Genomic DNA, 15,168 nt, shown 5'->3' with positions numbered 1-15,168 from the left:
CAATCTGAAAATTCTGCTCGGTGCTATTCACAAATAACGTGTATAATATGAAGAATAAAATGGGTAGGAATCACATACAATCAAGAGAGATGCAATTTAGATCCTTTAGAATCTGAATGGATTATTTTTGTCTTATTATACTGGTTCTTATTAATTATAAGTGAAATTAAAGTTTTGAAAAATGTAAATAAGCAGTGTGAGGAAAAACGAGTTTGTTTTTTTCTGAAGGACTAGACAAAAGACCTGTGATTATTTTGATATTATTTGGAAAATATCGACTGCTTTTTTTTCTTATCATCTACGAAGGTCTTTAATTAATTGAGTGGTAAGAAGTAGTGTTCCAAATTAAAAGGTGATTCTGTGTTGCAAATTAACTCTGCTCCACGCTTTCATTTCCTATTTAACTCCTCTTTTCATGTTTTAGAGTCTATTGTATGCCAGGATATACAGGGAGTATTTTGTTGTTAAAGTATAACTTTAAAGAGAAATATGGCTTTTAGGTTATTTTTATAGGCAATCAATCACCAATGTGAAGGAACCTGATCCTCTAGCACAACCTAAACTGCTGGAAAGTCACATGGTATTCGTTAGTAATTTCACTGTTTTTTTTTTTTTTTTGAGTCATAGCATTTTCACAAATGTATACATTATTTACATAAACAAGGTGCATGGTGGAAACACACTGATTGATTGTACCACACTCGTCACCCTTTCTAATCTGCTCCATTTTCTTTCTCTTTCTGTGATCTATATTCTTATGACATTCCTCATTTTAGCCCTTCTGAAATCCAAATCCTGTTTTCCCCCATGCTATACTGTATTAAATACACAGATTCACAGTCTGCTAGTGATGCTTTTCTTCCCTCAGAGGTGGTCATATTTTCTGGCACACGTGGAGTCTGGCTTTGGAGGAGTAGGTGGCATCTTTCCATACTTTACAAGAAAGGCCTTTTGCGCAGTCACACCGCTGGAAGATTTCCAGCCCGTGAGAGCCCTTCTTGCGTTGCTTGGTACAGACTTCTCCCTGATGGAGCACTGGTTTGCAGATTTTGGTCCAGAAGTGACGAGCACAGCAAAACCCTTCAGTGCAGTCTGATGATCGTAGACAGGGGTCTCCTTCATGCCCTACGGAGATGATGACCAAAATATTTCACCATGACACTTTAGAAAAAAATCTTCTCCTTACTTTGGCATGATGTGCTTTTAGATATTTCTCTGTTCTTTTTTTGTTTACTAGGTGAGTGAAAATAAGTAAGTAAACAGAATTGCTTTCAAATTAATTAATTTGGTATCTTCTTGGAAAGAGTAAACAACTCTGATTCAAGTAGAAGGCTGTAATTGTCTGGGACTCCTAGAGACCATGTGTCGGTTAAAATCTAGCCAGGAACACAGAATCTCTGAGTATTCAAAAGAGAAGATATTTAATGCAGAGAACTGGTCACATAGGTAGTGAGTGGCAGGGCTAAGAAGTACCAGAGGATGGTAAAGCAACACAACAGGAAGCCACTACCACATTTAGTCTGGAGGAGCCAAAGGAGCCGGTGGTATCTGAACGGGGCAAGGGTGGGAACTGGAATCCCAACAGGCCCACCTGCCAGGAGCTGAGGCCCCAACGAGGTACAGCTCTGCCAGAAACACTACCTGAGGCAGAGAGAATCTGTTGGCTTTTCCCTTCCTCTACCTCTCAGTCTCACCACAGCCAAACCCATGTGGTCGGAAGCCATCTGACGGGGAGCCCAGGAAATGAAGTCTGTACAAAGCTGAGATACAGAGTGGAGCAGAGCAAGGGCAGATAGCCCCAGGGTCAACCAAGAACCCATCATAAAAATGACATAGGAGCACAAATCTGGGTATTTAATTCAGAAAAACAATCAAGTTAGCAAAGAACACCCACACATCACAGCTGCGTTGATATGTAATCTTTATAAAAAAGTACTAGTCAACAAGATTCTTTGTAACCTGCCAGATTGTAAATACTTTAAACGTTTTAGGCCATGTGATCTGTGTCACAGCTCCTCGTCCTGCTGTTGTATGATAAAAACCGCCATAGATAATGCCTACGTGAATGGGCAAGTCTGTGTTACAATAAAACATTATTTACAAAAATGGCGGCAGGGGCTTCCCTGGGGGCGCAGTGGTTGAGAGTCCGCCTGCCGATGCAGGGGACATGGGTTCGTGCCCCGGTCCGGGAAGATCCCACATGCCGCGGAGCGGCCGGGCCCGTGAGCCATGGCCGCTGAGCCTGCGCGTCCGGAGCCTGTGCTCCGCAACGGGAGAGGCCACAACAGTGAGAGGCCCACGTACCGCAAAAAAAAAAAAAAAAAAAAAAATGGCGTAAGGACAGACTTGGCTCACAGGCCATAATGTGCCAAGCCTGTTCTTAAAGGTTAGCTGTCAGCCCAGATGTCACCAGTTCCACTGTGTGATGTGGATGCAACTCACTAGCTGAGTTGTATAAGATCTATTATTGGCTGCCATCAGAAAATTCCACATATAATTAGATAAAAGCAATAAATTTGAAACTGTACTGTGACATAGATATCTGTCAGAATAAAGACGGATACTCAGGTACGAACAAATGCATGTGAATTCGGTGGACTAGAGATAGGAGATGTGGATAAAGCACTTAGGCCTTCAGGGAGTGTAGACAAGGGATAATTGAAGAGGAATTGTCAGTCTCTTTAGCCCTATTGATTTGACCATTAGTATTCCAGGTTGGACTAATCGGTCAGATATTCTCTAGGATACTAGCTCGGCAGAAGGTGAAAATGTGGGGAAATGGTTTTGTGGTCAAGTAAGCCAGGGAACTACAATGTTTAAAAAAGTTAACCAGTTTTCCTCGTTGCTGGACTTCAGTATATCAATGTTAATTATAAAGTTCCAGAAATGGGAGATACCTTATTACAAAACTCTTGAACACAGGGCTCTGTCATTCACAGAACGTCTTGAAAGAATAGTGCTCCGCAGAATACACTTGCAAAAACTTCCTTTAAAAATATAGGTATTTCCAAACAAAAAACATATAGGTATTTCTATTTTTCAAAATTTTACTATTAGTAACTGGCTTCAATAATTTCATACTTTTAAATTTTACTATTAGTGATTAGGCTTCCCAAATATTTTGACACCAGGAAGGGCATTTTATGGGCATATGTAATCTCAATTATTTTTGGTAAATTGGTTTCTGCGCAGTATATTATCTGGTTGTTAAGTGAAATACAATTTTTGAATCTGCAAAGATGAGAAAAAGACTCTAAATCTTAGTGATTTAATCACATGGCGGCAAACATTTTCCCATTTATTTTTTGGAATGCTTTATGCTTGAATATGGAAGAGAAATGCTTGTATAAAAGATTTATTCTAAACATCCTGTAAAAAGGCTGTTTAGAAAATGGCATGGTTAATTAGGGTACTGAAATTCTTGCAATATGTATTTTCTGACAATTTAAGATCTCTAAGAAACCTCTAGCATCCTCAAAATTAAGAATTAAGAAATTCAGTTAAAATCTTGCTATTAAAGTAACTTCCCAATATTTTTTTTCAAATTGCACACAAAACCAATGGAATTAATTATCGATATTTTTCTTTTACTTCATTATAAAACAAGAAAAAGTAAACATAGAGCTACAGATATCCCTACCCTTTATATGTGACATCTTAGTGTGTGTTCTTCCTAGATTCTGCCATCCCAAGTCGTGGTTTGAGTAGTGACCGTGGTTTCCATCTCTGTGCCGAGTGCCGTCCAGAGCTGGGATGTGAGCAGTTAAGATGCTCTCAGTGACGGGGATACAGATGCCTGGAGATGGTCAGGTAATTAGTTAGACTTATTCAATTCTCTAAAATGTGATTCTTATCCAAGTATTCTCCTGATGTGAGGTATGAAGACGTTTATCTATCATCTGTCTATTCATTCATCTATTCATTTATTTATATATTTGTCCAGACTGAGAATTGCATAGTATGGTCCTGAGCCAGGATTTCTTGATTTGAATCTTGCCACCCTCAAGACCAAGTGACCTTGGGCAAAAATAAGGATGAAAACAGAATTCATTTCACTAAATTACTGTGAATACATGTGAAGTGCTTAGAATAGTGACATAGTAAAGTATTAAATTATTATTAGCTCTTAATACCTTAAAATTGTCTAATCAGACATCTGATCAGAAAAAGATTAAGGTTCCTTTTTCAATCAACAGTATAATCCTTGTCTACACTGTAAACACCTCTAATGGTATGAGGTCTTCCCTTCACCTCTTCTTGTCCAGGGTACTTCCAATAGGACTATGCCCAGAGGTCAGGAATAAGTATGGGATTATGAGCCTGATTATGTTGTTTTGTATGAATAAGTGTATGTTTCTGATCACCTTCTGCAATTATTTAATGGTTTTACCATGTGTTGTTGGTGGTTCTTCATTTTATCGTTAATGCTGAATTGTCTGCTTCTAAGCTCATTGAGATTGGGTGAAGGCCAGGGAATAGACTCCTGTGTCTCCTTTTGGAGGAACCAATCACTCCGTCAGCATTTGTGCATGCCACGGGGTAGGGCCTTCAAAAGAAGACACCTTGGGGGCTTCCCTGGTGGCGCAGTGGTTGGGAGTCCACCTGCCGATGCAGGGGACACGGGTTCGTGCCCTGGTCTGGGAGGATCCCACGTGCCGCGGAGCGGCAGGGCCCGTGAGCCATGGCCGCTGAGCCTGCGCGTCCGGAGCCTGTGCTCCGCAGCGGGAGAGGCCATAGCAGTGAGAGGCCCGCGTACCGGAAAAAAAAAAAAAAAAAAAAAAAGAGGACACCTTGAGTATAAGAGTAAAAGTATGAACCCTGAGTATAAGAGTAAAAGTATGAAACTAGTATGGAAATGGAAAACAGATTCACAAGTGTATTGCTAAATCATAGCATGTTCCTTTCTTTGGTTCCTTTGCACATATTTGCTTAAGTGTTTACTGGAATAGAACATCTAGCTATTTATATGCAACATTTCAATACGGCAAATCCTAGATCAGCATAGATTATAAATTATAGGAGATGGTCAGAGCCCAGGAAAACTAAGATTTGAGAGGGAATCCAGGTAATCTTATACATATCTAAACCCTGATCCCATTCCTGCCAATTTTGAAAGGCTCCTTACATTTCAGGAGTCTGACTAAGGAGAAGGCAGCCTAACTTGGTAGCCAGGCCTCCTACATGAAAGGAAAGAGGGCCTTCAACACTGAGCGAGACCTTTACCATTATTGCAGCGGGTGCCAGGACAACACATGCCATCTCTATGGCAGCGCTTCTTTTTCCTTCGACACACCATGCAGGCCGAAGATCCTTGGTGGGGACTGTGGCAGTATCTTCCAACTTCACATTCCTTATCACTGCTACAAGGGTAGGCCTGTCATGAAGTGGAACAACAACACCAAAAGCAAAGATTAGATCTTGTAACAAAAAGTTACTGCACCAAATCATGATGGAAAATAAATCACAATGTATCCCTCCTCAAAGGAAATATACCATTGTAATAATGTGCTCAGCAGAGATATTACATAGTAAGTTACTTAATTGAGGACTTTATAAATATTTACTGTTGATGGTGAGGAAGATAAAGTTGGCACTATTCATATATTTTCATTGACACAAATTAGGGGTTAGGATTTAGACTTTATGTTGATTAGTAGAGCCCTAAAGAGTGACTCTGGGAGCTCAAAACCAGTTCTAAATGTTATATTGCCACTGATTTAAGGTGTAAATGAAACAGCCTAGCCACTCCGTTTTTTATCCACTAAACTAGGATGAGGAGAAGGTTAAATAAAGCAACAAAGGGCTGTGGTAGCAGCTAAAACACATCTCCTGCCCAATTATGGAACAGATAGAGGAGCAAAGAGGGGAGATGCTTCTAAGAAGAGTTTGAAGCGATGAACCTTTTGGCACAAAGAAATCAAGGAACAGCATCTTCATTCCAAACTCAGTGGTGAGCAGCAGCAGAGCTCTGAGTGGTCAGAGAGACGCTGAACTCCAATGACTGATACAACCTCATGTTCTCAGGAAACAAAACAGCAGGCTCTTAACACACAAAAACAGCCCTATGGTTTACTGTACCTTCAACTTATACAGAAAGGACTTCTGTTCCTACATTTCTCTACCAGGTTGTATGTTCAGAAGGCTACTTAAGCAGTGTCATACATTATCTCAAAAACAAAAGAATATATATATATATATATATATATATAAACACACAATCCAGTTATATACTCCTTGTCTCTTGCAAGTTACTGGAACACTTAAAATGTCCCTGTTTTCAGAGACTGAGAGTTGAGAAACTGAAATATCACATCACACTTACAGTACTCAAATTTTGAGTCATGTTGACAGGGAAAATTATTTGTAGGTCCTTTTTTTTTTGTAGTTCATTTTCTTCCCTGCTTTTCAGAGTAATGCATTTTGTTAAAATTGAAAAAATATAAAAATAAAAAGCTATGTAGTTGTTTTTAAGCAAGCATAAATGATATGACTATAAAACTATGGGATAAAATTTTTGTGACACTAAAATAAGTAATGTGGTTTGAGTGCTTTACTTTTGAAATGAGGCTTGATGACCTCACCCCTGCATGCATTGCTTATTCCTTCCCTCCTCTCTCGTTCTCTCTCACTCTATTCCATCGCCTTTTCTCCCTGTGCCCTTCTCCTGCGTACGTGTGTATGCATTCTGCCCCCTGTGTTTTCCATTTAGATCTGTTCATCTTAGAAAGAGGAAATAAATACAAAGTTGCTATGTGACTCTGAAAACTTTACACTGTTGTTCTATGAAAAAAATACACTTTTAGCATCATAACAATTTACTGTTTACCCTCAGAAGAGAATAGAAAAACCTCTAACTTCAAACTGAAAGTGCTTTTGAAAACTTGCACAGTGACAATGTTTGACGCCCACATTATAGCTGGAGCCAGATAAAGCTATAAAATTAATTTGAATACTATTGTCCCATTCTATAACTCCATTGTTAGACTTAAGAGGGACTCTGAATGAGGTTGAATTCAGAGTATTAGGCCATTTTGAAGAGTCCAAGACGGATGAAAACAAAACAGATGTCATTTCCCGACTTGCTACACTCTTTCCCCCCTGAGTGCTTTACTGCCTTCATATTTAAACCCATTAATTTTAACTGAAATACAATTCACATGTTTCTGATTCATTTACATTTATTTCACCAAATTGTTTTGCAAGAAACATCTGATGTCTCACAAGTTTCTTTTCCTTCCTCAAAAATAGGACATGTTCTTTCAATGGAAGTAAACATATGCCACCTAAAACATCATGTGCAATTCAACTCAAACAATGACTCTTCAAGGGATTCTGAATATAGAATAATACTTGATTCCATTCCTAAAAAATAGCCTGTATGGTAGAAAGCAAGTTGTTTGCTAAAAGTAGCAGCTCATTTATGCAGAAAATTGTGGAAGGCACATCATAGTCTTCCCATTCTCAGTTGGTGGGAAATGGAAAATATTGAAATGGGAAATACTTGAGATGGGAAATATTTGATGCTATTACAAAAAGTAATATGCACAATAGTACTTTGTGAATAGGATCACAGTAAAATTCTCACCAATTTTTAGAGGGAAGAGACAAAAAATATCAGGTAGTTATGTTCCAGTATATCTTTTAATTGGCTTGAAATATAAATGATATAGGCAGGAAAAGTATGCAGGACTTTTTTTTTTTTAATTGAAGGTTATTGTTAATGTGAACTTGTCCTTGGAATGGAATCCCAGAACATAATATTAAGAGGAGTGCTATGACAAAAAAAAAAAAATTTAATAATTGAAATAAAAGGTTATATTACACAGTTTCTAGTATGCTTATGGAACTCCGGGCTCCAAACAACAGCCTTTATATATGAATAAAATCAAGAATGGATGAGAAAAATTGATTGAAACAAGTTTAGGGAAAGCAAGTGATATTTCAGAAACATCTGAAATCAGTGTTCCCCCAGGATGGATCTAGTCAGCCATAAAGTTTCCCTTGGTGTAACCATTAGCAAGAGAATACAGAACAGGAGGAAATATGACTCTGACCCATTAATACCAATTCTCATGTTTTCAGCCTAATGCATTATTTTTTAGTAAAGAGTTTTCAACTCAAGTATGAGGCTCTGCAGCTTGCTATTGGGTTTTTCCTACATTAACCCTTTTAACATGTCTGGAAATGGTATCATATTAGGCGAGGGAGATTGGGAGAGAGAGACAGAAAGAAAAGCACATACTTAAAGTAGTTATGGAGAATTCTGAAGAAGTGACCTGTGGCAATTAACAGACCACTGAAGGGAATTATATTCATTAATAAAAGTGTCATTAAGAAGCTTTCCCATGGAAAAATCCTTTACTTTGGCCTCCAAAGGTCCCATTTAATGATGATTTTTACATTTGAGTACCTTAGTCTAAGTTTCCATTTAACAAAAATAATAATATGCTTCCCTGGTACTTATTTTATAAATGAATAAGACTGATTTTCTTAACCTGCTATGGAAATTATTAATAGCCAATTTTTCTGGTTCTTCATTTACTTGAGTTTAGGAACAATGACAGTCTGTGTGGAAGACTGGAAATCAAGTGAAAGAATTAGGGAGAGACTTTATACATGCCCCTCCTGTACTAAAAGTTCCAAAACTGAATCAGAAATTTGGTTGCCTGAGCATCCAGGAATACTCGCCTTCCTGCAGAATCATTCATGACTTAGCTTTAGTCACACTTAGGGGATAAATTCATTTGTGATATCTAATAATAGCAGATGATGGGCCATAAATTAAGAAAACATGAGAGCTGTCCATGATCAGGCCAAAAAAACAGAGAAGTTTTGCCCAACCCCCTTTCTAGGCTAAAAATACAGTGGTTCCCATAAATAGCAGTGCTAGTTGTCATTACCACCATGAGACGGACTAAAATAAGAGTGAACATATTGGACACAGCTTGAAAATAAGTCTGTCAGAAGCGAGCATTCCTTTTTTAGTATAAAGGATATTTTTGCTAATCTAGAACCTTTATTTATTACAGTTTTAACAATGAAGTGAAGAGAGGTTAAGTAACTTCTGCAGATAAATCACATGTGCTCAGCAGCAGAACACTTGGGGATCAGAGCCCTGCCCTGGCTTTTAGGCCTCCTTGTAAGGTGTCGTGACTGAGAGCATTTAATAATGACTATTAATGCACACATAGAAAAGGTGTTTGAGTGGTGACCTATGTGCTGAATTTAGAGATTAGGAAAATAAACTTGGCCACTTCTCTTTCTAGAAGCCTCCAAATACCAACAGCATGTCCTACTGCAGCTGTTGGAAAAAACAGAATACTGGCGGAAAACACAAGACTGTAAACAACATCTTCTCATTCCATTTTTGTGACAACAGTTTTCTGTCCACTTAAACTCAGTGTAATCAGAGTTATAAGCAAAATCCCATCATGCAAATAATGATAATTAAATAATATTCTAATGAAAAAATAAAATGTTACTGCATCTTATTTAAACTAATTGAGCCTTTTTTTTTTTTTCAATTATTCTTAAACCTGCAGGGAGAAAAGGCCTGTTAAATCAAGACTTAGATTTAGGGCTGAATTTATTCTTATTTTCCAATTACTGCCCACCCCTTAGAACACCCCAGTGCAACAGTGAAGTGATTATGAAATGAGAAAAAGTGTTTCAGGTATCTCAGCAGCACTGACTGACTATTCAATAGACCTTCGGCCACAGCTAAAACCTTAGTTTAACTCCCAAGCTTTCAAAACAATGACATGTTCCTGTTTAATGATGGGGGGAATGAAGAAGAGAGAAACAACATAAAGTGTTCATGTCGGCTACCCACCCATTCGGATTCTTGCAAGACTGTCCTAGTTTTGTTGTTGTTGTTGTTTTTAATTGGGACAATCCTTTGTCCCCTGTAAGCACTGTTTATAACAATCTCGGAAGTTTTCTGGAGCCAGAAAACCGTCATCAGCTGGGCAGGCAGAAGAAAGCCTGTAGGGGGACAACCCAGCTGTGGGAATGAAAAACATTTGAAGCAAGTGGACAGAGGGAGGTAGCAGCAAAGGGCTGGGGATTGGAACATGTCTGGGGTCTTAAACAGAGCACGGCAAAGGGTTGGCAATTACATTTGGGAAACCAGATCACACTGGTGTCCTCTAGGTTCTTAAAGATTTCCCTTGTTATGACATTCCACATGATAGATCTGTATTTCAGTGAGCATGCAAAATACGCTATCCTTTAAGGTGGTCATTTCAAACTCAAACCCTAACATTTCAACTGCAGGAGGTGCAGAGAAATATAACTCAATCTGGCTCATGTGCAGTTGTACACTTCATGCCAAAGGCTATGCAATTTGATCTTTTCCTTTGTCCACAATTACCTCTAGGGGATAGGGGTTTACTAGATGCATCTTTGAGGATTCCTGAACCTAAGGCCAGGAGAATTGAGCTATTTTTAATTTGAGAGGGAATTTTCAGATATTTCATGGTGTTCTGGATCTGTGCCATAGGTTCTTAGGGTGGCTGCTTGGGTATTCATTCAGTATTCAATAATTATTTATTCAGCTTTTATTTATTGAACACCAGCTGTGATCCAGACACTAACAACTATGTTCTGTGATCTACAAATGTTTTGCCTGCATTACCCCTAAACTAATTTTGAAAAACATGTATCATTGCATTTGACATGTAAAATGTTTCAGCATAAGTTTAAGTTTGTTTTATGAATATGATTGATATATAACATTAAACATTTTATAAGGTGAAGTTCACAGTAATTTTTCATGATTCAGTAAAATATCGATCAATGCAGCCTGATCCTAAATGCATCCTGATCCTAAAATAAATCACAACATATTTACCAATAGATGAGATTCTTCCTTGAACAAGTTAGTCTTAGAAGACATTCAGTTAAATTTTAAAACGCACAAGTCATAACAACTATTTTGAATGTTCTATATCCAGAACTTTCCAACTGGGGCCAAGATTCACTTTTTAAAAATTAGTAATAAGAGAAGGATATTTAAAGTGATGAAAAGGAAAAACCTACAACCAAGAATATTCTATACAGTAAGGCTCTCCTTCAGATTCAATGAAGAAATCAAAAGCTTTACAGATAAGCAAAAGCGAAGAGAATTCAGCACCACCAAACCAGCTTTACAACAAATGCTAAAGAAACCTCTCTAGGTGGGGGGGGAAAAAAAAAGAGGCCACAACTAGAAACAAGAAAATCACAAATGGGAAAGCTCACCAGGAAAGGCAAACATACAGTAAAAGTAGGAAATCATCCACATACAAGTATGATATCAAAACCAGCAACCATGAGAAGAGGAGAGCACACATGCAGGAAATGGGAAATGGATTTGAAATTAAGAGACCAGCAACTTAAAACAACCTTGTATATATAGAGAGACTGCTATATCAAAACCTCATGGGAACTTCAAACCAAAAAACTACAACAGATACACACACAGAAAAGAACAAGCACTCCAAACACAACACTAGAGATAGTCATCGAATCACAAGAGAACAAAAGAGGAAGGGAAGAAAAAAGACCGACAAAAACAAATCCAAAACAATTTAAAAAATGGCAATAAGAACATACATATCGATAATTACCTTAAATGTAAATGGATTAAATGCTCCAACCAAAAAACGTAGACTGGCTGAATGGATACAAAAACAAGACCTGTATATATGCTGTCTACAAGAGACCCATTTCAGATCTAGGGACACATACAGACTGAAAGTGAGGGGATGGAAAAAGGTATTCCATGCAAATGGGAATCAAAAGAAATCTGGAGTAGCAATACTCATATCAGAAAAAATAGACTAAAATAAAGACTGTTACAAGGGACAAGGAAGGATACTACATAATGATCAAGGGATCAATCCAAGAAGAAGATAAGAGAAGGAAAGAAAGTGCCTTTGTACATTTAGGATGCCCTGATCAACCAGTAAGAATTATCTTTGTTAAAACCAATATTCCAAATTCTATTTTAGTTTTACATCCAAAAGTGGATTTTATACCTCTGGCTAAAGCAATATATCAAGATTTGGAATGCGTGACGGTTTTTCTTTGTTTCCCACATAAAATAGCAATAGACTTATTGTAAACACAGGCATATTCCAGACAATTATAAGAAAAAGAACCACGGAAGTTAAGGATCTGGAAATTGATTCCCTAAAACAATTCATGCTGTGCACACCGTGGAAAACCTTTGAATACCTTTTATACATATTCATTTCAAGGCTAAGTTTGTTAGACATTTGATTTTTGATATAAAAGTTCAAAATTGAGAGAATTTCTACTAATACTGCCTGGATTATAAATTAGGAATGATAGATTTCTGCCAGGGGTTCATTAACCTCCCCAGTGTATTCAGAAAGCCTCATTTAAATCCTAAGAAACAGTAATTCTGTGAAATAAAGGCAGGGTCCTCTCCAACTTTAGTTGCTTCACCCTGTTCTCTGTATGTCATTAAGCAGAAAAGAGATTCCAGGGAATTCTCTACTTTGAACATAGACCATATTCTCAACTGTAACATGTCCATTACTGCTGTTGATCAAGGGGTGAATGGGAAGAGGAACCCTTCCCATATGGTCTCAGCACCTAGAGAAATCTAAACAGTACATGGCTTTTTATTTTTGCTTGTTTTTGACCATTTCGCCCTCATTTGGAATATATAGGACAGAACACTTCTATCCCATATTCAAAAAGCATTTCTAGAATGCTTTGGCAGCAGTGGTTGGAGCCCTTTATACTCCGCATATAATTATGAAGCCCTTTATAATTCTGCAATTGGTTCAGTATAACTGTCCTAACCAAAACAGAGGAAGAAACTACACAATTTTACATTTTCTTTTAAATCCAGAATTGAATGTCTATAATACAGAATTTTCATTGTAGCCTTACAAATTTGTTTGACCTCATGACCTGCAGCAAGGTAACATGGTCGGTAGAAATTTGGAGTTATATTGCAATTTGAATTACACCTTCACAGTTAATTTGTTATACAGTTACTTAGCTGAGTCTCGTTTCCTCCTTGATAAAATGGGTATAATACTACCTTCAGCAGCGTTTCCCTTACCTAATCTTAAAAATCTCATGCGGTGTCTTTAAAAACTACTTATTCACAGACTCCTCATAGAGACTAATTCTGTAGGACTGGATGTGGTCCAGAAATCTATATTTTTTAATGAATACTGTCCTGATTATATGATAAGGTAAGATAGGGAAACACTGCTTTATCGAATTGTTGCAAAGATTAAAGATGCTCTTATACATTTATTATACAGACAGTGTCTGGTCTACATGAGATATGAACTCCGTCCGTAGTACCTCCCAGATAGATATGGGTCTAAGGGGGGAATTGGTTCCCTAACATCAATATGAGTCTAAGAGACTCACTGACAACAACTGTTTTCCAGGCAGGTTCATCTTCACTCCTAGTACTTAGCCACTGTGTTTAGGGGTGGGCTTGAGGATTTCTAAAACAAATAAAAAAGTAAAGTAACACATAACAAACACACTAGTGCACTTTGGGAGAAACACAGTGTAGACTCATAGCTGTCAACACACCCATTAGTGCTGGCTTGTTTCATATCCTCATGTGGTGTACACCTGTGTCGTGTTGGCAACGCACAGCTTTGCAATTTTCTTTGCATTGTGTATCCTGTTGGTCTTTACAAAACAAGTACTCTTCCTCCCTGTATGAAGTATGATAAATAGATGATGTATGATTTTATTATTTTCTATCCTTTGTATAGCATGAAATTTTCCTTTCCAATGAAAAGCACATTGAAAATTCAAATACTGATGTACAGGTAGATATGAAAACTTAACATACTTTCAAACTGCTGTTTAGAAGACCTTCTTTATGATTGTAGAGTAGGTCAGTGTTGGTAAAGATTTCTGTGCCCAAACGTAAACACTTGTGAATTTGAAATGTTTCATGAGTTGGAGTAAGTTTTCACTTATAATATCTTGGGTTTAGAAATGAGAACATGAGAACTCCATGAAGATGTGTGTGTCGTGTGTGTGTGCGCGGGTGGAACACACCGACATGGAACCCACCGACACAGAGGCTCGACTGTACTGTACTGTACCATTTCACCTAAGGGACTTGAGCATCCTTGAATTTTGGCAACAGTGGGGGTTCCTGGAACCAATCCCCTGTGGACACCGAGGGACAACTTTAATATTATGAAATTGAAAGTGAAATTTCTTATTACTTGCTAATTTTATGCCTCATGGTTTTCATATTAGGAAGGCTTGGAAGAACTTGGGTTTCCTGGAGAGAGGGCTTCTTGCAAGTGTATCAAGAATACAGATTGAAGTTTCATGATTAAAAATTCTCTTTTGTTTCATAAATGTCATCTTATTAGCAGAATAAGACCATCAAGGCAACATTCAAATGATACACACACACACACACACACAGAGACACACACACACATATAAACAATCCATTGTTCCAACAGTTATTTAATTGAGCTAATGTTTATTGTTTTGGCTGATTTCATTTAGTATAAAATGTACAAACTTCATGCTTCTCTAATCTCATTCAATTCTCTTTTACTTCTTCTAAGAATTAGGCTAGACTAATAGACAAATAGCCTCTCACCATATTCTAATCTGATTTTTGAGGAAACAATTGATGGAAGCTGATAAAATTGAAAATATTGCTCTTTTATAGTTGGGAAGATGGAAAAAAGCACAGCAAAATATAGCCCTCAATATTCATTTGCAGTGAAAAAAAAACTCAATTTCTGTTTAAGAAAGAACTACTTTAAGTCCTGTGTAAATATTGCTTGAGAATATAAAATGTACCATTTAAATTTACAATCATAAATAAGAAAGCAGGCAGCATTTTATCCTCTAGGTGTGCTGGGAGGAGAAGCAAACATTTGAGATGAAGCACGGTCCCAAAAGATCACCCAGAAGGTTGGAGCAAGAGGTTTACGCAATAGCAACAGCCACAGAGATTGAATCGAAACCTAAGAAACCTTTTGATTAAAAAAAGTAGGGCGAAGAGGTGGTTCACAGCTCTAACACAGAACTCTGCCTAAGTAACTCAGTCTGTTTCTGCCTTTGCCATTTGGAGGAAAATAAACAGTAAGTCCATGAAGAGTCATGGACTAGAATCATTATATTACACACTCCTGAGATATAGAG

The 15,168-nt window shown here is 37.6% G+C and overlaps 1 protein-coding gene across 1 annotated transcript in view; it reads right to left on the bottom strand.

Moving 5' to 3' along the window:
- Positions 1 to 874: 874 nt before the first annotated feature.
- DKK2 (dickkopf WNT signaling pathway inhibitor 2) overlaps positions 875 to 15,168 on the bottom strand; it is a gene marked incomplete at both ends in the record, with an annotated part of 99,435 nt that continues 85,141 nt past the window's right edge. The window contains 3 exons of the mRNA XM_082837887.1: positions 875 to 1,125; positions 3,641 to 3,796; positions 5,224 to 5,374. Coding sequence (XP_082694013.1) covers positions 875 to 1,125; positions 3,641 to 3,796; positions 5,224 to 5,374 — 558 coding nt within the window. The remainder of the gene's footprint in view (positions 1,126 to 3,640; positions 3,797 to 5,223; positions 5,375 to 15,168) is intronic.

Source organism: Leucopleurus acutus, assembly GCF_964270905.1.
Source record: "Leucopleurus acutus genome assembly, chromosome: 4".
Taxonomy (NCBI): domain Eukaryota; kingdom Metazoa; phylum Chordata; class Mammalia; order Artiodactyla; family Delphinidae; genus Leucopleurus; species Leucopleurus acutus.
This window is presented reverse-complemented; position numbering and strand designations above follow the sequence as displayed.